Source organism: Hippopotamus amphibius, chromosome 4, assembly GCF_030028045.1.
Source record: "Hippopotamus amphibius kiboko isolate mHipAmp2 chromosome 4, mHipAmp2.hap2, whole genome shotgun sequence".
NCBI lineage: Eukaryota > Metazoa > Chordata > Mammalia > Artiodactyla > Hippopotamidae > Hippopotamus > Hippopotamus amphibius.
Window position 1 is genome coordinate 100,400,975 of NC_080189.1, and position 23,816 is coordinate 100,424,790.

Consider the following 23,816-nt stretch of genomic DNA (forward strand, 5'->3'; position numbering starts at 1 on the left):
TGCTTAAGCCAGTGCGCCTAGAGTCCATGCTCCACAGCAAGGGAAGCCACCACAATGAGAAGCCCATGCACCACAACGAAGAGCAGCCCCCGCTCTCTGCAACTAGAAAAAGCCCGCACATAGCAATGAAGATCCAATGCAGCCAATAAATAAATTAATTAATAAGAAAATTTTTAGTTTCTGTTTTTTCAACTGGTTGGTTTGTAAGATGATTTAAAGAGACTCTCATGAGAAAAAAAAAAGAACCATGCACTGCTTTTTATTTACATTTCAATTGTAGAAACTGAGGCAAAGAGTGATTATTGACTTCCCACAGGCCATGAAAACTGGGACTTAAATGGACTCATAGGTCCAGATTTCAAATCTGCTTAGATTTGGAGAATTTTCCAGCATCTCCCACAATCATGTTAAGGATGCCTCCTCTGGGGGGATGGGTATGCACTGTCTCCAATCCTCAGTGATCCCAGGAGTTGGGGTCAGGTAAATAAATACTCCTAGACTCCCAGACAAAGAGAGAAACGTCTGAATGCCACATAAAGGGTCAGACATACATGGTATGTGTCACCTGGTTGATCATCTAAAACCTCAGCTATTAATTTGCAAGCTACTGTCTGAAAATATCTGTAGTTGATCAATCCATTCATGCAGGTTTGGTAAATGATCAACTATAAATTACAGCTACTAAGACTTTTAATCTCATTAGTTGTGTTTTGTTTTCATTAGCACTGAAAAATCTGAAGACCAAGTGTTCTATATCCAGACATAGAGAAGAGGCTGACCATCCAATCTGTTAGAGATCAGCCATGCAGACCTCTTCCGTTGCAAAGACACAGTAACCAAGGGACTGAATATATGTCCCCAAGTCTCCCACAGTCAGGAAGAATTCAGTCTTTGAGAGAACTTTGGTTTCAAACAGAAGAGCTGATGGTTTGCCAAGTGATTGCTGGACCAGGGCACCCCTCCAATATGACCGACAAGGTTTACAATCGCTCCCAGGGGTGAAAGGCATTGGTGCAATGCTGGTGCTTCTCAGAATCCTGAAAGATGGGAGGCTAAGCCCCAAATAGGTGGTGTGGGTTGTACACTGTGAAGAGAGACAGAGGTGGAGACAGAGACAGAAAGAGAGAAAGAAACTAAGAGGAAAGAGCAAAAGTAACACATAGATATGTTCAAAGTGGTTGTGTCTGTACAGTGATATCACGTTACTGTTCCTTTTGACCCTATACTTCCCCATATTGTCCAAATTTCTATTATAAGCATATAAGTTTATAAAAGAAAACATTTAAAATAAAAATGTCTAATGTCATCTTTCTGTACCACAGGAAAACATTTGCCAATCAAGGAATTCAAAGTCTGTTTATGATTCTATTCTTAAGCTTCTATGACAAAAAGAGAATTACAGACAGTATTTAAAATAAGGATAATAGAAAAGAGCAAAAAGAAGAAACGAGAATCACCCAGAGGTCATCAATACAGGCATATAAGTATATCTACATATAAGAATTACTATCACACTACATAGTGTATTTCAACTTAAAAAATAACGGATGAAATGTTATGACAATTTTTCCACACCTTTAAATATCCTTCTGCCTAACGTGAATTTTTAACAGCATGGCTGTACCACAAATTCTTTAACCAATCTCTTGTTTTTAGATACATAAGTTGCTTTCAAAATGTGTTTTAAACAAGGCTGTGAGGAATATTCTTGAACAAAAATATTTTTCTACATCCCTTGCAATTTTCATTCCCCTTATTATTTTTTTCCTTAATTTTCCTAGACATGATATTCATAGGTCAGAGGCGTCCATACTTTAAAGTGTCAATACAGATTGCCAAATTAATTTATATGCCCACAAGCTGACTATGTAAATTTCTGTTTCTCCACATCTTTGCTGATCCAAGTATTGAAAAATCAAAAGGAACCCACATCTTTCAGCAAAAGCAAAAATGATGCTTCTTTATTTTATTTTGACCTAATTTTTTACTACAGTGACACATAATGTTTTACTTTATTTTTGTGTGTTGGGGAGGGGGGAGCTGTTTATGTCTTTGGCCCATTTCTGGAGGAGAGGCTCACCTTTTTCTTAGGATTTCGAAGATGACATTATACAGTCACATAGCAAGAATAGTAACCCTTTTCAAGGCAATCAGACATTGCACAATATTTTCCTGTTTGTCGTTAACATTTTTTCATATGGAAGTTTTATGGTATCCAACTCTGGCTTTTCTTCAACTTGATATTACAAATATTCATCTTTATGTTCTTTCTGGAACTTATATATATATATTTTTTTTCAACATTTTTTACATTTAACATGCATTTGGAACTTACATCGGTATAGGCAGAGGAAGATGGATTTATTTTAATCTCTTACCCAGCGAGTAAACCTACCCATTCTAACTTCAAATTCCAAACTACATCCACAATAACCTAACACTGGGTAACCTTTCTGACTCTCCAAACCCTTGTCCATGAAACACTTAAATCACCTGATGAGATTTTTTGGGTAAAGCTGAAAGGAGACAAATTCTCAGAAGTCATTTGTGACCTGAGAAGCACCAGTGCAGGGCTGGGTTTCTCCTTCCACAGTGAGAGGGGCAAGATCCTGAATTTGTCACGGGTCAGGGAAATACAGGTAGCAGGTGAGTGGTGATTTTGTAATTTCCAATGTGACTAACCTAATATCCCTAGTTCCTTTAATAAAAAAATCCTTAATAGTTCCGTCACTTTGGCATTTTTACCTTAGTAATTAAATCAACCCAGAGCAATTTATTGAATAATGAATTCTTTCCTGATTTGCTTGCAGTGTCATTTCTTTATGGACATTTGATTCAGTTAGGCTTATTCTTATTGTCATTCTTATATGTCTATGGCTTTTTCTTATATGTCTGCTCTTAAACCAATACCATATTGGTTTCTAGTTCATAGCTTTGTAATATTTGAGTCTTGTTATTGCATAAACCTGTCCCCCATTCTTCTTTCCCACTGTTTTCCTGCCAGGTCTTTCCCATGGTTGTTGTGTGATGAGGGCAGGCGTGTCACATTGGGATGCCTGACCTGATCCATTAGGCTCACAGCTTTTCCATGTCAGCTTTTTTTGTTATAAATGTACACAATTTCACCTCCCCCACTCTCCATCAGAGAGCTGAGGAAAGGCTAACCTCAATCTCTGGATAATATAAAATTTTGCATTGTAAAAGAAAGCTTTCAGTTTCTTGCAAACAAAGTAGCTGTCATGCTGGCTAGCTCTTGGAATAATACATTTACAAACGCAAAGGGCTCAATGCCCATGTTCACAGCAGCATTTTATCCACAACTGTCAAGAGGTAGAAGCAACACAAGAGCTCATCGACAGATGAACGGATGCGCAAGTGGAATATCACCCGGCCGTACTAAGGAAGGAAATTCTGACACACGCTCTAACTCAGATGGCTCTTGAAGAAGAGCCGTTGTGCTCCGTGAAAGAAGCCAGTCACAAAAGGACAAACACTGTGTGATTCCACTCATATAGGGCACCTAGCGTCGTCCAGTTCACAGAGACAGAAAGTAAGGTGGTGGATGCAGGGGCTGGGGGTGGGGAGTTCGTGTTCAGTGGGGACAGAGTTTCAGTCTGGCAAGTGGAAAAGAGAGAAACGGAGGTGACGGTATCACAGGGATATGAATGTACTTAATGCTACTGAACTGCACACCTAAAAATGGTTAAGATGGTAAATTTTATGTTAAGCATATTTCATCACAATCAATGAAATCAAAGAAAAAAACCCCAAAAAACAAAGCAGCTCTGGTTGATTTTTAAGATCCATATCAGCTCCAAATTCTGAGACGAAGAAACCCAAAAAACCAAAAAACCAAAAAACAAGACACAGAAAAACACCCATGCGTCCACTGCACAGTTGTAGGGAAACAGAAGCAAGAAGTGCTGGTGGCTTCTTATTTTCAAGACTGAAAGGCCAGGGAGATGAGGAAGCGGGCAGGCTCAGCGGAGCTCGGGGTCCTCAGCGTTTCCCACACGGCACTGCCAGCAGCACTCACGGGGCAGCCCTGACCCGCAGCCTGGCCCCGGCCAGCCTCTCCCTTGTACGGGCGGCTTCACTGATGAACGGCAGGAACTAGGTCACGGGCACTAGTTAAACACGGACAAACTCGTCCCCATGAGCTCCCCAGTTTTGCTGGGAGGGCCCAGCCCATGAGCAGGAGGGCAGGGTTCAGCCCCAAAGCTTCCAGCGGGCCTGGCGCCACTTTGAGCCTTGGCAGCAAGTCAGAAGCTCACAAGAGGATGGGAGAGGCCTCCTCGCCAGGGCTGACCTGACGGGCTCCTCTCAGTGCTGCACGAGGGCTCAGCTGTTCTGGCCGGGGGTGGGGGGGGGGGTGGGGGGGGTGGGGGTGATCTGTCAGCAGGGGAGCTGTCATCATGAGAAACAGATTTTCCCCTCTGTCTTCTAGGGAGCATATAATCCGTTTCCTCTCAATATTTATGTTTGTTTTAGATTAACGTAACTTACTAGCGCTGCCTTCTCCGACCCCCACCCCAGCTCCACGGCTCTGCCCACCTCTGGGGCTGCAGGCAGGGGGGTCATTGTGCAACACTCACAGCTGCCCGGCTGGTTCTGAAATTCAATCGACATATTGCTTAGAAAGTCGGTGTTGACGATGTCCCTCCACTGGACGGTCTCCATGTTGCAGAGGACGGGGTTGTTGCTGAACCGCACAGCGCCTTGCAGGATTTCTGCACGAGAAAGGAACCCCCGTGAGCAAACCTGCCGTCTCTCCTAAACAATCCAGACGTGTGCATGTGTTTCTTCACATTTTGCCTTCTGCTAACAGATGGCAGCGTGCAAACGAGATGCCCCCTTAGAACGTCATCGGGGGCAGTGGAAAGTGAGCTGACGGACGCCTCTGTGGAAGACTCAGGATTCCCCTGCACCGGGTCTTTGAACAATGAATGATCAGAATTTAGAAACATGGGGAGGAAGGAAGATAATGCTTTAGTCATTCAGCATAAATGACAAGTGAATGGTGAGTCAGTGGTTCCCAGGGAGGTTGGTCTGGGCTGGACCAGAATGACCGTGTGATGACGATGTCAGAGGGCAGATGGGAGGGGAAGGGTGGGTGGAAGGGAAGATGCTATGAGGGACTTCAGGAGCGTTTCATTGGAGGAAGGCAGGCGGGGTGAGTGCAGCAGAAGAATCTGTACGTGTGATGCACAGACGGGGCAGGATCCGGGAACGCAAAGAAGTAAAACTGTCCAACTGTTCAAAGGAAGTGCTGGTAGGACATGAAAAATCAGCCGTGATAAGAAAATTCAAACCTGAGCAGAGAGGGCGAGTGTTCCACCCACGATGTTTATGTAAACATTTACTGAATGACTTAAGTGTACAGAGCACGGCAGCAAGAGCTGTGGGGTCAGCGGAGATGAGTGATTTCTGCTGGTCTCTTTCCAAGAATCGACACACATGGGAGACACGTCACACAGTTAATGACCTCATGTCCACTAGGACCATGACTCCCAACAGGGCTGGTTCTGGGCAAGATGGTTTATACACATCACCTGAGCTAATCCTCACAAGGTCCGCTGACTGTGACTCAAATCTAGATACATAAGTAATACCCAGCATCCCACAGTGGAGAAAGGACGCGGAAAAGAAAGGCTTCTCCCCAGGAAGCTCTCTGAGGTTGATGGAAAGAATGACATTTCCCGAACGCCAAAGGGAGCACCTGGAGGAACCCGAGGAAGGGCGGGCACTGCGGGCTCCTGGTGGGCACATGGCCCCAACAGAGGCCCCAAGGGGTCGGGGGAGGTGGGGAGCTTCCTTCAGCAGGTGGTGGTGGGGGGCTACAGAGTCACAGAAGGAAGGCTGGGGTGTCAGAAAGGGCCGCATTGTGGAACTTCGGACGTGAAGTCAGAGACGACAGTAGGACAACCGAGTGAAGACGTTCACTCAGGAGGGAGTCAGAGTCAAGGGATACACGGCTGTGAGGTGAGAACTGGAGATGCAGAAGAGAGACATCTGGGCTGCAGGACCTTTGGGGCGACAGACGAGGGGCTGAGAGAACGCCAGCAGGGAGGCCGAGGGCCCATGGGCAGGAGCAGAGGCCCTCGTTAGTTACCAATAACAGTACATAATTCTCGTCCAGTGATCTAAATTAAACATGAAATAATCTGGATTGATACAATCCCAATATCCACAACAGAAATTATACCAAGCGTAGACACAGCTGCCCAGCACTTTATCTGGAGTAATTCACTTAATCTTCTCAGCAACCCCCGGAAGTCCGTTAGCATCCTCGTCCCCATATTTGAAGACCCAGAGAGAACATGCTCCCCGGCGCCTGGCTGGTGAGCGATGAAGCCGGGGCTGGAACCTGACAGTCCGCTCCTACCCACCTCTGCCTGTCACCATAAGACGGCGACAGTGTGTGGGGCAGCCGGGCTGGCCCACCGCTCAGACAGCGGACAGCACAACCCAGAGCTGCACCCAGCAGGTGAGGGGAGTGGGAAGCCCTAAGGCTGCCTCATAAATGCTGAGCCCAGGAGCTGACCCCCAGGGCAGACGGCAGGCTGCATGGGGCCTGGACCGTCAGCCACCCCAGTATCGCGGCTTGGGCTCAGGTTCCTCCCTGCCTGGTACCCGCCTCTGTCGTGAATCCTCTGCTCTCCTCGCCCGTCAGAGCTGCGTGGCACATGGGAAGGCGAGGGCTCTGGGGGCACAGACTGGGTGGCTGTGCCTGGACATTTTTTCACTCCTGTGGGACTTTAGGAGGGTTTCCTTGCCACTGTCTCTTCATTTGTGCAATGGCAGAGCGACCATTGCTCTGAAGGCAGGCTGTGGGTATTAGATGAAGTTACCAGTTTAACACGGCTGGCCCTGCGTCTGCCTCATGGCAAGGGCATAATCACTGTGATCTTCAGTTTTTTAAAATCAACTTGATGTCTTTGCATCATCTTCCATAGTTTTCCTCTCAGAGGACTCACACAAGTGCCCTGCTCACAAGAATTCAAACTTCTCTTGTAATACCTTTATTCCCTGTCCTTAACTGAAACGTGGCTTTCCGTATCACAGCGCTACTCTGGAAGAGGTTTCCAATAGAGACTGATTTTTTAATGTATGTCCCTTATACCTGAGGTCTAGACAGTAAGCTGGCAGACTACCTAAGCATGCCAGCCCCGGTCATCTGGTCATACTCTCTTTTTTCCAGAACCTTTACTATTTCTCACTAACTCTCTGGATATTTTTCCACGAATGAAGGAGAACTGGTACCTGGCTTAAAACTTCCTGTCCCACCCCAGCATCTACTATCTTCTTAGCAACTTCCAGCCCCTGTATCTCGCACATGGCTGGCACGCAGCACATCTGTGTCTAATGAAACGTCTTGAGTGGAATTCAGAGAAGAACTCACCCTGTAAGTTTCTCATGGGCAGCTCCCTCAGTCCGGTTTTATTTGCACCATAGTTGGATAAGACCGCTAAGGCGTGGGTGTTTTCATAGAGCACATTTCCTCTGATGATCTGCAGGTTCTCCAAAGGAATCTTCTCCACTGTGTTGAGGGCAATGAGTACATAGCCGGCAACCTCCTGGATGGTCTAAGCAGATAAAACATAAACATATTATTTCTCTTTTGAGGAACTCACGGATACAAGATCTAAAATGGGTCCAGAGAGCCCAGGACACCTGGCTGAACAGGAATGGTTGACACATGTGAAACTCGTAGATGATGACCACTGCATCCCATGGGAGGTGACAGAATTTACCAGGATTCCTGCATGTTTGCCTCTTGAGCTTGATAGCCATAATGAAGGACCATGTGCATTATTTAGGAATGCTGTGACTTTCATTTTGCTTGGTGTTCAACACATGCAGATGAAAATGGAAATGTTTTATTAATTTATTTGCTATCTATCTTGCAGGTTTTCCTATTTAAAAAAAAAAACAAACCCAGAAGAAAACCAATCAAATCTTTTATGTTTAACTACACTAAACTCAGAAGTCTGTAGGGCTGGCTCCCATTGGCTCACTAAAGCCTACTGTGAAGTATTTGGGAATTTTGTGAACTAGTTGTTAAACTCTTGCTAGCTGGAAATCAACCATGCTGGGAGTATTTATACCAAGGAAATAGGCGAATGCTACAAAGCAGGACTTTTTTTTTTTTTTAAGAGCCAGTATATCAGGATACCATGGCTGAAGTGATGGTTAAAAGATTAGTGTCCATGATGATCGTGGAATGCCAGACTAGTCTGTTTCTCTTTGATGTTCTTTTATAGCTGTATCTTGACACTAGCTGGTAAAGTAGCCTTTTCATAAAACTTGCATGTGTAGTTCCCTAGGAATTATAACTGCCACAGCAAAAGTAAATACACTGCCAGTTAAATTCTGCCAAGGCCTTTATTTACTTATATTTACTTCTACTATATCTGGGTAAGAGTCAGATTCATTGAACTCACCTTTAGGAAAGAAAGGTTGTAACTACTTTGCATGTAGGTAATTTCCAAATTCCCAAGGACCACCTCACAGTTATTGAACATCCTCTGGAGGCTCAGAAAGTGGTCTTCAAAAGTGCCCAACTGGGTGAGCTTGTTACTTGTGCCTTGGCAAACTGGGAACAAGAAGAAAAAAGGTATCATGTGAAATGCCAAGCAGAGGAGCGAAACTAAAATAAAACAATATTCACAATCTTCAACTAACTGCACACTTCAGTGACGACAGCAATTTTGATCAAAGGCCACTCAGGACAAATGTGATGAAAAATGTCTACAAGTTTATATTAGGTACAGTTCATAATACAGAACAAGGACTAACTAGTTCATCTCTATAATGCATGGAACTGTTTAAAAATGTTTAAAATTCAAGGTGAAATAGATGAGAATCCTATGGAAATCTTTAAGATAAAACAGTTCATAAGAGCTTTAGTAAACAAAAAATACCTACCGCAATACACGACAACATGACAGTGTTGAGTTACTAACTATATAAAGAATGAACTTATTTTGCAAAAAAAAAAGCACATACATTATTGTGTGCTCAAAGACTACTTACAAACATATTTTCTGACCATAACATTGTACAACCTAAAATCAATGACAAGAGCGTAAATTAAAACCTACTGGCTGGAGGACTTCCCTGGTGGCGCAGTGGTTAAGAATCCGCCTGCCAATGCAGGGGACATGGGTTCGTTCCCTGGTCCGGGAGGATCCCACATGCCACGGAGTAACTGGGCCCATGTGCCGCAACTACTGGGCCTGGGCTCTAGAGCCCTCAAGTCACAACTACTGAGCCCATGTGCCACAACTATGGGTTACAGCCCGTGCTCTGCAACAAGAGAAGCTACTGCAATGAGAAGCACTTACACCACAATGAAGAGTAGTCCCCGCTTGCCACAACTAGAGAAAGCCTGTGTGCTGCAATGAAGACTCAGTGCAGCCAAAAAAAACCAAAAACCACTGGCTGGAGATGAAAAATATTCTAAACTAATGCACCAAAGAATAAAATCAAATATTACATAACATTTCCATAATGACATGAAAACAAACATTTAGAAACACACCCAGCTACTAAGAAACCAATATGCTTTTGTGTCTGCCCACACTCCAAGGAGCCCACCTGCCCAGGCAGAGGTGCCAGGTTTTGCATCCCCTGCTGGGATTCATTCTTGGCACGGTTAATTCCCTAATGTTTTCAGGTATCAAACTTAACACAAGGAAACATTCTATACCAGGGGACAAAGTTAGACTACGAAAATACATTTAGAGTCTATATTTAAAAGTAAAGGAGAGGATTATAACAAAACCATGTTTATAAACCTGGCTCTTTGAACGACATGTATAGGCAAGCATAAGAAAATAAAAGGTTCAGGGCTTTTGAAGCAGGGAGCTGTTAAGGGACTGTACTTTGAACCAAAATTACCATAAGTGAAGAAATCTGGCCTCTGACTTTGGAGGTTAGATTCAGACCTGGCGAGGATCTTCCACAGCTGCAATCTGCAACCAGGTGATAGAGCACAAAGCCAAGGCCAGAGTCAATGTGCAGGGCCTTCCTTTAGGAACTCTTCCCAAATCTGCATTTCTGTCTGATAGGTCCTTTGCTCTCTTCCCACAGAAGTGTTCTGACGAGCATCACCGTCGGCTCTTGCATTTGAGTGCCATGGCAGCGAGCATATGTCCAGACACCACACAGTCAGTGCAAAGTATTGCCACCAACATTAAATATGAAGCAACCCTTACTTCCTCTTTAACTCTGTGGGGATTTCCCTCTTCTCCCCTTCTGTGGTCGCATTCAAATCTGGTGGTAGAGAGAACATTCACACGGGAACTGTGATGGCCCCACAAGACAGAGCCCCCCTGCACTGGCACCAGGACACAGCGATTCCATCACTCTTCCAACCATAACACGGGACGGACCCAACACCTCTGGCTGCTTTCACCCAGCCGCTCTGATTGCAACCTCAAGTTGGAACCACTGTACACAGTTGGCTGCAATGTGTGTGGACGGCGCCAGACTGATTTCCCAATTCTAAGCTCTTTAAAGATGCCACCGCCAATGGAGGTACCGGGTTTTGACAATAATGGGTGACCTTGCTGTTGACACGCCTTGGAACAAAAGCTGCCTTCCATCTCACAGACTATGGTCTCTAAATTTCAGCCTAACTGGCCAGCTCTGGTCTAGGTAGCCCCAGGTATTGGTCATGTTCTTCACGCCAGCCAGGTGACCAGTGGTGTTAGAGCACCTTTCTGAAGGGTTTCTTCTGTACACAGAAGAATGAAAACAATCACAGATGCTTTCATTTTAAATGATCAGGGAGGGACTTCCCTGGTGGTTCAGTGGTTAAGAATCTGCCTACCAATGCAGGAATGAAAACAATCACAGATGCTTTCATTTTAAATGATCAGGGAGGGACTTCCCTGGTGGTTCAGTGGTTAAGAATCTGCCTACCAATGCAGGGGACATGGGTTCTATCCCCGGTCTGGGAAGATCCCACATGTCATGGAGCAACTAAGCCTGTGCACCACAACTACTGAGCCTGTGCTCTAGAGCTTGTGAGCCACAACTACTGAAGCCGGTGCACCTAGAGCCTGTGCTCTGCAACAAAAGAAGCCATGGCACTGAGAAGCCTGAGCACTGCAAGGAAGAGTAGCCCCCACTCACCGCAACTAGAGAAAGCCCACATGCAGCAATGAAGACCCAACTCAGCCAATAAATAAATAAATTTATAAAAAAAATGATGAGGGATATCAGCTTGTAAATTTCTCTTGGCTGAACCAAAGAACTTTTATTATTAAATCATTCAAAAGTGACTTTCATCAGTAGAAAAGGAAAATAAGCCGTGTAAGTTTAGCCTGTTATAGAAGAAAATAATTTCTGGACTTCCCTGGTGGCACAGTGGTTAAGAATCTGCCTGCCAATGCAGGGGACATGGGTTTGATCCCACATGGTCTGGGAAGATCCCACATGCCTCAGAGCAACTAAGCCTGTGCGCCACAATTACTGAGCCTGCGCTCTAGAGCTTGAGAGCCACAACTACTGAAACCCATGTGCCTAGAGCTTGTGCTCTGCAACAAGAGACACCACTGCAATGAGAAGCCCGTGCACCGCAATGAAGAGTAGCTCCTGCTCGCCGCAACTAGTGAAAGCCCGTGCTCAGCAACGGAGACCCAAAGCAGCCAAAAAAATTACAATAATTGCAAAAAGACTGTACTTGTGTTGTCACTCCCTCATTCAAAAAGTGCTAAATGAGTATTTATTTGATGAACACCTACCACGACCCTTCACTGTTTACAATTAGTATGAATTACTTCTACATTCATAAAAGATTCTATATCTGGAAGATAATAGCAACATTACACATTTTTTATATGAATGTTAATTTGTAAAACATTTTGGGAAGCAACTGGACAACCAGTGTAAACAAATAAATATGCTTAAATTCTATGTCATGATGATTCCATTTCCATTTGGAAAACCTATTCTGAGGAAACAGACCTAAACTTTCATGCAAAATGTTGATTTATTTTTTAATAATGGCAAAAAAACATCCAACTGTCCAACATGTTTATTCTTGAGAAAAAGCAGTTGACACAGATTAAGGCAAGTTCATCTTGAGTTCTATTCCAAGATTAATTGCTAAAGTATTAAAAGAAAACTTTACAAGGCTATTTCTTCTGAGGCTTTCCCTGTCATGTGTCCAAAAGGAGACAGCAAATCTAGGGTGAGGATAGGAGTGGCTTGGCCTAGGTTTCTCGACTGAAGAAAGTACAATCGTGGTTCCATCTTTATACCAAGTATCTCATGTTATGTAATACGAAGCTGTGAGAAAATTTAAATGTGAGACTACCGAATCAGTAATATTAAAAAATAAAAATCACTAACTAGCGAGGCAGATTTAAGACAAAACTGCAAGAGTAAGAGCTCTTAGCTCGGCCAGGAGAAAGGGTTTTGGTCAGCACTTCCTCCTTATGTGATACTGAACGACTTCCCCGAGCTCTGCACCACGATTTCCTCAAATACAGACAATGAAAACCATCCTAGCCTCCCAGAATCGTTGGGAGAATTGACTGAACACAAAAGCTTTAACTTTCTTTCGTTACAGCTAACTACTGAGAACTGTGACAGTCGTTTGACATACGGTGCGTCTGGACAGATTCTGGGGACCTCTGTGGATGTGTCCTTCCTTGTCTAAGGTACTGTCTGAACTGGGCATGTTTGGATTTGTGGATTGGCTTACCCAAATACTGGGCATTAAACAGAGTTACTCTGTCTGAGGAATATTTATCCAATCAGAAGAAGAAAGAAAAAGGAATATACTGTACTTTCAGAAATTCATTAAAATATGCACTTAGGCATACTTAAGCAATTTATTCAAAGAGAAATTTAATATTACCTTAGGGGTATGCATTTGAAAACCAGACAATTAAAAGTGTTTGCATCAAGCTCCGTACAACATTCTAGGCATTTGCTCTCTCTTCTGCAAATCTGAAGACAAATCCTGTTCAACCAAGAGCAGCAGGGCCTACAAAGCACTCAGCTTTCCATCCTCACATTTTATTATGACGATTCATAAATGGACAGAAAAGCTAAAAGAACTGTACCACGAACATCCTTAAAGTAGCATTTTACTATGTTCACTTTATCCCGTATCTATCCATCTTATCTTTCTGATGCATTTTAAAGGAAGGTACAGGGTGAAGTACCCTTCACCCTGACATGCCACTGGTTACGGTTCAAGATTAGGAGACAGTTGTTGTTGGGGTAACATCACAGACTGTGAGAGAATCAGTCTTAATTAGTGTAGTGTTGATGAGTTTCAACAAATGCACGCACCTGTGTAACCTACACTCCTGTCACGCCCAGAACATCACAGTCACCCCAGGAGCTCCCTCACGGCCCTGCCTGGACAACCCCTGCCCCAGACACCACAAACCGTAGATGTGTTTTCCCTTACAATAATTCTGCCTGTTTGGGAACCTCATGCTTGTGGAATCACACAGCTGTGTCCTTTGCACATCGGCTGTTTCTGAGATTCATCCTGGTGCTGGGCTTCACATGGCTTCCAGGGAATCTTACGGGAAATTATCTGCGTGCTACCATTGGACGTCGAGGGCTCACCCAGAGTGAAGCTGTTCTTTTTGTCAAGGACCACCCCCCGCGCCCCAGTCTATCTTACCTGAAAATAAAGCAGTCTGTCTCCCTTAAGTCTTGAGATGCCCCTGATTTGACAGGGAGAGCCTGTGGCTTTCCTGTGTCACTGTGGGGGTGGGTGGGCCCCTCTCTTTGCTCACAAGCCTGGGCAAATCTGTACGGCTGATTAAGACGCAACGTTAAAACAGGTTTCTCCAGATCTTCCCTAATCCACTTAGACACTTTTGGAATTGCCTGAGTAAACTCATAATTGTTTTCATTTGTTTTCTCTACACTTTAACGGAAGCCAAAGTTATTGGGCTCTTGCAAATCTCTCCCCTTGGCCTCTGAAACTGTCTCTGCTTTTATTGTTGCTCCATTTTCCACAGAAGACCTTGTTTTGAAGCAGAAGTCACAGCACACTGCTATTGGTTTGAACCGTCCAGTCTCCCTGCGTCATAAGAACCCATCTCCTCTTAGCATCCCTCCACCACCCACTGGCCCAGGCATGCCCCCCTGTTTCTACCTGGGCGCCAGGTTCCTGCCCCTTTCAGGGCTGTTACATCTGCTTGGAATGCCTTTCCCTTTCTCCCCAGGTCTTTGCATCTTTGTCTCCCTTTTATCACTGAGATTCCAACTCAGTGGACATGACATCCCTTCAGAAAACCCTGTTTTGGAATCAGATCAGCTTATGTCCCCACCACTGCATTCTATCACATTTTCCTGATTTCTTTTCTTCTTAGCATTTGCCAAGACTTAAAATTATTATTTGTTTATGCAAATACATACACAGAGTGGGGAGAGGCAGAATATACACACATATATCTCGCTGAACTGACTGCTGGGATGTGAACACACGCGTTGCATTTTAGACGGGAAAGCAATGGGTCGATGGTAGCCATGTGACCAAAGTCTTGGATGATTTGACATGTGTCTCTGCCTGTCCTATTTCCGTGTGTCTGGTGGTGAAGGAAGGGGAGGAAGCAGGCTGTCTCAGAAGAGTTTCAGTCCTCACAACTTTCTGGTTCGTTATCGTAAAATCTTTCTAGGCCAGGTAACATATTTGATTAAGCTTTAAAAGCCAGATGAAGATTTTGCCCAGGTTCATCCTGAAAAGGTATAAGGAAATCTCAGATAAGATATTTACATAAGGGGTTTAAAAATAAATAAGGAAAACAAAGAGTTGGCTAGAGGTTTCATCGTATCAGGATTTATCATTTCTTTTGCCTTACTGAAACTGTGTTATGCTGGCAATTTTAAAATGTGTATGTATATACATTTCAACTATTCAGAAATGCACAGAAATATGACAGGAAGAAAATATATTGAATTGTTGATAATAGTCTTTTATGAATAATGGGATTCTGGGTGTTTTTCTTATTTCCTCCTTATAATTTCCTCATTTTTCAAATTTTTTATAGTGACCATATTTTTTTATAATAAAACTTTATCGAGGAGATGATTTACAAAAATCTGTGCTGAACAAGGCCAAAAGAAGGACATTTTTTTTTTTGAATTTTCTTTTTCAAGCTCTTTATTGGAAAATAATTGCTTTACACTCTTGTACCAGCTTTTGAGGTACACCAAAGGGAATCAGATGTATTTATACATATATCCCCATATCCCCTCCCTCCTACAACTCCCTCCCACCATCCCTGTCCTGGCCCTCTAAGGCATCACCTATCATTGAGTTGATCTCCCTTTGTTATACAGTAACTTCCCACTAGCTATCTATTTCACAGTTGGCAGTGTGTATATGTCTATGCTACTCTCTCACTTCATCCCAGCTTCCCCTTCGCCCCCCACCCCACCCCAACCTCATGTCTTGCAGTCCATTCTCTACATCTGCATTCTTATTCTTGCCCTGTCACTGGGTTCATCAGTACCATTTTTTTTTTTAATATTCTGTGTATATGAGTTAGCATACAATATTTGTTTTTCTCTTTCTGGCTTACTTCACTCTGTATGACAGACTCTAGGTCTATCCACCTCATTACATATAGCTCCATTTCATTCCTTTTTATGGCTGAGTAATATCCCATTGTATATATATGCCACACCTTCTTTATCCATTCCTCTGTTGAGGGGCATTTAGGTTGCTTCCATGTCCTGGCTATTGTAAACAGTGCTGCAATAAACATTATGGTACATGTTTCTTTTGGGATTATGGTTTTCTCTGGGTATATGCCCAGGAGTGGGATTACTGGGTCATATAGTAGTTCTATTTTTAGTTTTTTAAGGAACCTCCAAATTGTTTTCCATAGTGGCTGTACCAACTTACAGTCCCACCAACAGTGCAGGAGAGTTCCCTTTTCTCCACACCCTCTCCAACATTTATTGCTTCTAGATTGTTTGATGATGGCCATTCTGACCAGTGTGAGGTGATATCTTGCATTTTTCTAATGATTAGTGATGTTGAGCATCTTTTCATGTGTTTGTTGGCCATCTGTATGTCTTCTTTGGAGAAATGTCTATTTAGGTCTTCCACCCATTTGTGGATTGGGTTATTTGCTTTTTTGGTATTAAGCTGCATGAGCTGCTTGTATATGTTGGAGATTAATCCTTTGTCTGTTGCTTCACTGGCGAGTATTTTCTCCCATTCTGAGGGTTGTCTTCTTGTCTTGTTTATGATTTCTTTTGCTGTGCAAAAGTTTTTAAGTTTCATTGGGTCCCATTTGTTTATTCTTGATTTTATTTCCATGATTCTAGGAGGTGGGTCAAAAAGGATCTTGCTTTGATGTATGTCATAGAGTGTTCTGCCTATGTTTTCCTCTAGGAGTTTTATAGTGAAGAAGGACATTTTTAATAAAATACATTTCATAAAAATGGAGAAATGATCTTCAAAGTTTTGCATGTTAAATGGCTTTGTGAAAGTGCTTTAAAAATTAGAAATAACTGAATGAAGTACTATATACAGGAGGTGTTAGAAGGGCGAGTAAGCTGTAGCTTATTCACCTCACTGTTGTTCAGAACAGCCGCGTACAGCAGCCCCTGGGAAACGCTAGGCGTCGCACACACATGGTTTCGCTACAGACAATGATGGACTTGAAGAGTTCAAGTTCCATTTTCTTCCTGATCTATCAATACATGTTTCCGTTTTGGGGACCAGAGAGTAAATTTATCCCATAGAAAAATGTTATAAATTGTGATTACAGCACCAGACCAGCCTGTTAATCCATACCACAGTTTGTAAGAAACTAGATCTATGGTTGAGTTATAATGAAATAATTGGGAAAATAATAAAAGCAAATACAAAACAGTATTTAAATTTTCACTGTGGGTTTAATCAAAGCTTTTTTGGAATGGGAAAAGTCTTATTATAATTTTAAAAGAGATTCTTCTTTATTTTCCAAAACTATATATTTATCAGTAGTTCCTTATTTTATCATATTTATAACTAATAAATAGTTCTCAGCTTGTAGGCATCCAAAGATGGTTGTTGGACTTCCCTGGTGGCGCAGTGGTTAAGAATCTGCCTGCCAATCCAGGGGACACAGGTTTGATCCCTGGTCTGGGAAGATCCCACATGCTGTGGAGCAACTAAGCCCATGTGCCACAACTACTGAGCCCAAGCTCCACAACTACTGAAGCCCACTCACCTAGAACCTGTGCTCTGCAACAAGAGAAGCCACTGCAATGAGAAGCCCACGCACTGCAAGGAAAAGAAGCCCGTGCGCAGCAACGAAGACCCAACATGGCCAATAAATAAATAAATAAATTTATTTTAAAAAGCAAAAAACAAAAAAACAAAGATGTTGTCAAATTGAATTTCAAGCCACACTGCAACTTGGAAATGCACATGTAGTACTCAAAAAGTCCTCTTAAATATTCAGTAACTTACCATGCGCATTATAATATGCCTACTGGACGAAACACGCCAAGCCTTGGCACATCCAACACATTTGCAAACTCAAGGAACTCTAATTAAGTTAACAAGTAGAAGCCTTTCAAATAACACCTGTGTTATTTTCGAGTTGGGGTATAGATGACCAAAACTGGTTGATTTTCTTCCCAATAGTTCTCCTCCTAACCATTAAAATAAGCCCAAGCCAAGTTTATGACTTTTTAAAAAATATACTAAGTAGAGTTAGGATACCGGTGCATAATGTGTCCACTTTCTTGGGAGTTAACTGGTGTTTATGAAACCCGGGGAGGCCAGTTCTGGGAGGGATTGTGGAAGGTTTCCAGTGACACCATCAAACACCTCTCCTATCAGTGTGAGGATTGGGATGTATCTTATGGGATGATCTCCAGCCAGTTATCTCAACTCTCTGGGACTCGGTGTTCTCACTGGTTAAAATCAGACCAGCTTGATGCATTTGATGGGGGCAGTTATGGGCAGTAATGAGATTGTGGACATGAACGTGCTTCATAAATCACAAATCTCTCTAAATACAAATCATGTCTGACACGAAGGCTTCACCACAGCAGGACGCACAGTAGCCAAACTACTGCAGTCTATTCCTGCCTATGTGTCTTCAAGGATACCAGCAAATTATCCCCTCATTACCTCCTCGGGATTTCTTTTTTAAATGCACTCCACAGAACTGATGAGTTGTGTTGAAATTTGGGACGCTTTAACATTCTGAAATTAAAGACATCACTTTTCATTTTTATAGGATGCTGTCCTGACAATGGGAATGAAAAATCTTGAATCACAGGGCTTGCCACCCATCCCATTTTTATAAGTAATTGAATGGCTGGTAGATCTGAAATGAATTGTACCTATTTTGGACTATCAGCTACGGATTTGGACCAGAAAAGATTTCAGAAAACCATACCCACTGATCTTTTGTTCATTCGGTCCAATAAATCTCTTCCGAGCACTTGGCAACACACTTTGTCTAGTTATTTGTGTTTTACATACATGGACATGTACTGAATGAAATTCGTGGATAGATGAATGATACACATCAGATTATACATGAGAGTCTATATATCAGGTAGTACAGAACTAGACCGGTGTGTGGCTGGAGTGTTCCCTGGCTGAATACTGAATGCTGAGCAGGGTGCACTGAGGAAAGAACAGAATGCTGGGTCTGGTTTAAAACCTCTCTATGTGAAAATATAAACAAGAGTGAATTTAGTGTGTCTGGCTGTTCCTTTCTAGAGATATCGTGAGTAAGCACCTCCTCCCGGCCTGGGTTCTGTTTTTCTAATCTCCTAGCTGGGACGATGGCGTTCTCGTGCTTAGGGCTCTCTCTCTGCACATAGGCATACTTCTGGAGTGAGTAATGCCACTTCCCTTCCAAAGGTCCGCTGGCCAAACCACTGCTTGGATGCTTCGCCCCCACTGCGATTTTGGTGCTTCTGACCTATTTCTTCAGAGCCCTGTTCTGTCCTCAGGTACGTACTTCAGCCCGACCAGTGTGGGGCAGTGCAGAGTCTACATTAAGACTAGTTCCTGACACTGCACACGTGCAAGGACAGTCTTCAAAGCTCCTCCTCAAGAAGGCGACCGCGGAGACCAGCCTGTCACCTGGATGAGGAAGGGCTAGCTACTCTCTCTCATTGCAGAAGCACCCACTGGAATGGGATAGTCTGCCATCCGAAAGCCAGGAGACTTGAAAGAACAGGGCAGGACGGGGGGAGGGGTGGGTGGTGAAGGGGACACGGATGGTCCTCACAGAGGTAAGCCCAGAGGAGGGCTGGTTAAGGAAGTGGGAAATGGAAACTCCCAGACGGGGTTGGAGTCAAAGACCACTGCTCGAAACCGGATTCAAAACGTGACTTGACGGTTCAGAGTTTGACTTAACACTGCCCTCTGGGGACTTCCCTGGTGGTCCAGTGGTAAAGAACCTGCCTTCCATGAAGGGGATGTGGGTTCAATCCCTGGATGGGGAACTAAGATCCCACATGCTGTGGGGCAACTAAGCCAGCACCACAAGTACTGAGCTCACCTGCCTCAACTAGAGACCCCGTGTGCTGCAAACTACAGAGCCCATGTGCCCTGGAACCCGTGCACCACAACTAGAGAGAGAAAACCTACGCCATAACTAGAGAGAAGCCCACGTACTGCAATGACGATCCCACATGCTGCAACTGAGACCTGACGCAACCAAAAATAAATAAATAGGGACTTCCCTGGTGGCGCAGTGCTTAAGAATCTGCCTGCTAGTGCAGGGGACACGGGTTTGATCCCTGGTCTGGGAAGATCCCACATGCCTCAGAGCAACTACTGAGCTTGTGCTCTAGAGCCCACGAGCCACAACTACTGAAGCCTGCGCACATACAGCCCGTGCTCCGCGGTGAAGAGGAGCCCCCACTCATTGCAACTGGAGAAAGCTGGAGCGCAGCAACAAAGACCCCATGCAGCCAAAATAAACAAAGAAATAAAATTTAAATAAATAAACAAATAAAAATATTAAAACAAGACAAAACAAAAACAAGACTGCCCTCTGTCTTCACCTTTCACCTCTGACTGAGCCTGACACTTTTCGGCAGAGACCTGGTGAGCAGAAGGCAGCAGGTAGGCTGTGGGTGGGAGTGGGGGAGCTCCCAACCTGTGTCACTCCCAGCAAGATGACGTGGGGGTACGTGAGGCACGGCTGACTCGTGCCCACCCAACTCACATCCCTTCTGCTCTCCATTCTGCTCAGGCCAGCCTGACTCCCTCTAACCACAAAGGCTGGGTAACGCTCCCCACGATGGATGCTGTCCCTCTGGAACTCACCCCAGTCCGGCCGAGGAGCACCCAGCCTGGAAAGCCATCGCCGTGGGTGTTGCTGGCCACCAAGTAAAGGTTTGTTCCCTCCTGCCCTGGGGTCTGCACCAGGGCCATGAGGGCTGTTTGTCCTTCTGTTCATTCACTTCTTCTTTATTTTTTTTGGCTGCATTGGGTCTTTGTTGCTGTGCATGGGCTTTCTCTAGTTGCAGCGAGCAGGGGCAACTCTTTGTTGTGGTGTGAGGGCTTCTCAGTGTGGTGGCTTCTCTTGTTGCAGAGCATGGGCTCTAGGCGCAAGGGCTTCAGTAGTTGTGGCGCACGGGCTAAGTTGCTCCAAGGCACGTCGTTTCTTTGTTCCCTGACCAGCGATCGAACCTGTGTCCCCTGCATTGGCAGATGGATTCTTATCCACCGCGCCACCAGGGAAGTCCCCATTCGCTTCTTCAGGTAAAATGTATTTAATAAAATGGTTCTACAACAGTTGCCAGGAATGAATCAGAAGTGCTCACTGCCCTGAAGAAATGTCTGAGCCCTTTGGGGAGATGACTTCACCCATGAAATAATCATGGGACATCCCACAGCCATGCAGTACAGAGCCACTAAATGAACCCAGGATGGCAAGAAGAGGAGTCGCCAACTGCTAGCTACCCGGGAATGGTCCTCGCGTTCCTCACCGTCAAGCAAATGAAGCCACGCTACCCCATGTCCCCAGTAAAGAGGAGGCTGCCCACAAGCGTCAGGTGTTGGGCTTGGTGACTTTGCCACACCCAGTCCCGCAATTTGCTACACGAAGAAAATAAGGTTTCTTCCATTTGTCCTTCCCCCTTGCATCCCCCTGCTCTGGGTCACCTGGGGATACAAGTGATCCTTCCTGGGTTCTTTACAGTTACCTCCAAGAATCACTTCTCCATGCATTCTTCTTACTAAAAAAAAATTCTGGGAAAGACTTGTAATTTGCAAGGAAATAAAAGATTTCCAATCCAGAATGGGGATTAAGGACCTTTCTTGCAAGCATTTCTCTGCAGAAAAACTGTGTCTGAGTTCTATGTTGCAATGTATGGCTACCCCCCACGCCAAAATGGTTTGAATGTCCTTTTAAATCTTTTTTGTCTATTATTACTCATGTTTTAAAAAAATCCGTCTCTAATGCACAGCTGTGTTTCAAGGTCATCTCTCTAAATATACACACATTTAAGTTGCTTTACTCATGAGCATTAGAAAAAAATCCAAACACACAAATTGCCACTCTCCCCTCACCCCCACGCAAAAGAAAAAAAAAAACCCCAAAGCAAATGACAACAAAAAAAATCCAAACAATGGAGTAAATCCCTATGACACCAGGAGAGGCCATGACACCAGGGTTTTCTTCTGAAAACAAAGATGCTCCCAGCACCCCTCCCTGGGCTCCCTGGGCAGCACCGGCCACGGTGAAGCCAGGTCTAGTTCCTCAGCTGCCCCGTGGTGTTGGGAATCCACCCATCCTTTGCTGTGTGAAGACTTCCGAAGGCGGCCTTTGTAGAACCACAGGACAGCCTGGAGGAGACAGAGTGCAGGAGGTCACAGAGGACCTCTGACACTCCTACGGGGGAACCTACAGGGACGAGGAGCAGGGGAAAGGAAGCAGAGGTGTTGGGAGGCAGAAGCAGGCCGGTCTATGGGGGCTGCTTGGGAAAGGATGGATTGGGGGAGGGGGAGGGTGTAAGGAGGGAACAAAGCTAACACAGCTGGGATTTCTAGGCCACCTCTCAAGTCTGAGCTTGCACGGTGTTGCTTTGGGCTGGAATTGCGCGGGAGTCATCATATCCTTTTTGCTGCTGGGAACAAATAAAAAGCAGTGAAAGGAGAAAAGTAATCTCCCTAAAAAGACGACGGGCTTGATTTCACTCATGAGCAGAGTCTGCTGCTTGCTTTTTTATAAAGTTACCAAAACACGTCAGGTCTTCAGCACCACTATTTGAACCAGTCCTTTATACTCATGTCGTAAAGGATTTCAAAAGTCAGAAAAGGGGCAAGTTAACCCCCCGGCCATGCTGGCTACAGAAGAATAACATCCAACGTTTACAATGACCTGTCAATGACCAATGGCCTTGGAGCCACAAGGATTGGGTAAGAACTCTGGTCCCATCACTACCGAGGTCACTTCTCCATCACGCTGAGGCTCTTTTTCATCACCTATAAAACAGGGACTCTCGGGAGGAGTCAGTGACACATGGTAGACTCAATAAATATTACTACAACTTGACTCTGAATGAAACCTGGACAGGGTCCAGTCGGATGAATTGCTTCCTTCCTTCCAAGCACTCGCAGAGGCTGAGCCCTCTGCCTTCTGCTCACATTGTTGTGTGTGGCCTGGCGGGCAGCCGTGGCTTCTGCGCTGAGGGAGGAACCGCGGACGCGGACTACAGCTGACTGGCCACAGGGACGAGCCCAGGGCTTGCAACGGGGGCATCTGGGCCCGTATCTGACCAGGGGGCCTGTGCCCTGCACTTAAGGCTGAGGAGGCCACACCTACCACACGCCTTTTAGAAGAATTCCCTAAGGAGAGCTCCCAGCTTTCTGCTCAGAACATTCTCTACCGTTGTTATTTTTTATTTAGAAAAAAGCCTCGCTTGACCCTTTGTGGTGGTTTTGTAAGTGTAGTTGGATGTGTGTGCTGTGTGGGCATGTGTTTTTATTTAATGCTTGTTTTAAAATGAACAGTTTTTTCATTTACTCCTACTTAATTTAAATATTCCTTTTAAGTTTCATTTTAAATGGTCCCAGTGCGGGGAGGCCTGCATCCTCTCTTTCTTTGGTTTGCAATGTGACCCAAAGCCCACCCCAATTCCTGGGCTCAGTGATGGGGAAAGACTGACTCAGAAATCACTAACAACTTCTAAGTTAACTTGGGAAAAGCCTGAGCCAACTTTCTGCCATAGAAGAATCTTGACTTTGCTCAGATACTACCGTTTCTAGAACACACAAGCTCTCCATGAGGAGCTAGCAATTCAAGGTAATAGTTCTCCTGCAGAACCATCTGCTATTAGATGGGTCATGTGCCTGGAAAAAGACATGGACGGGTGATGCCAACCAGAGCTGCCTCTCACCCCCGCAGGTCTGAGTCCAGGAAATACAGTCTGAAGCATCCTGTATGCTGTTCCAGAGCAGGGGCTGGCAAACATTTTCTGAAAAGAACCAGAGCAAATATTTTTGGGTTTGCAGATGATATGGTCTCTGTCCCAACACTCAACCCTGCTGTGGCCCAAAGACAGCCGCAAAGAACAAGCAGTGACGGCCAGGCGCCACCGTGCACCAATAAAACTTTATTTGCAAAACAGGCAGCAGCTGGATTTGGCCCCTGGGTTGTACTTTGCCAACCTCTGTTTCAGAGGAAGGCCTGATAGGAGGTGGGGAAGCACGTGATTAGAATTCCCTTCATCTCGTACTTTCTAGAAGATAAACCTGGTTAACGTGAGTCATTTTGCTCCAAGGCCAAACTCCAAAAAGGTTCTCTTAGGGTTAAGCTCTTCCTATTTCATCATCAGCTAAATAGAGGAATTGC

General features: G+C 44.6%; 1 protein-coding gene across 4 annotated transcripts in view; it reads right to left on the reverse strand.

Moving 5' to 3' along the window:
• The window catches only part of EGFR (epidermal growth factor receptor), a 196,197-nt gene that overhangs the window by 54,378 nt on the left and 118,003 nt on the right, over positions 1-23,816 (reverse strand). For 3 of the 4 annotated variants that reach the window (XM_057731137.1, XM_057731135.1, XM_057731138.1), the window contains exons 2-4: positions 8,445-8,596; positions 7,403-7,586; positions 4,596-4,730 (exon numbers count right to left, since the gene is read on the reverse strand). In XM_057731137.1, the coding sequence (XP_057587120.1) occupies positions 4,596-4,730; positions 7,403-7,586; positions 8,445-8,596 (471 nt within the window). Of the gene's footprint in view, positions 1-4,595; positions 4,731-7,402; positions 7,587-8,444; positions 8,597-9,903; positions 9,959-23,816 lie in introns of those variants that run through there. The other variant, XM_057731139.1, reaches the window with a different exon arrangement.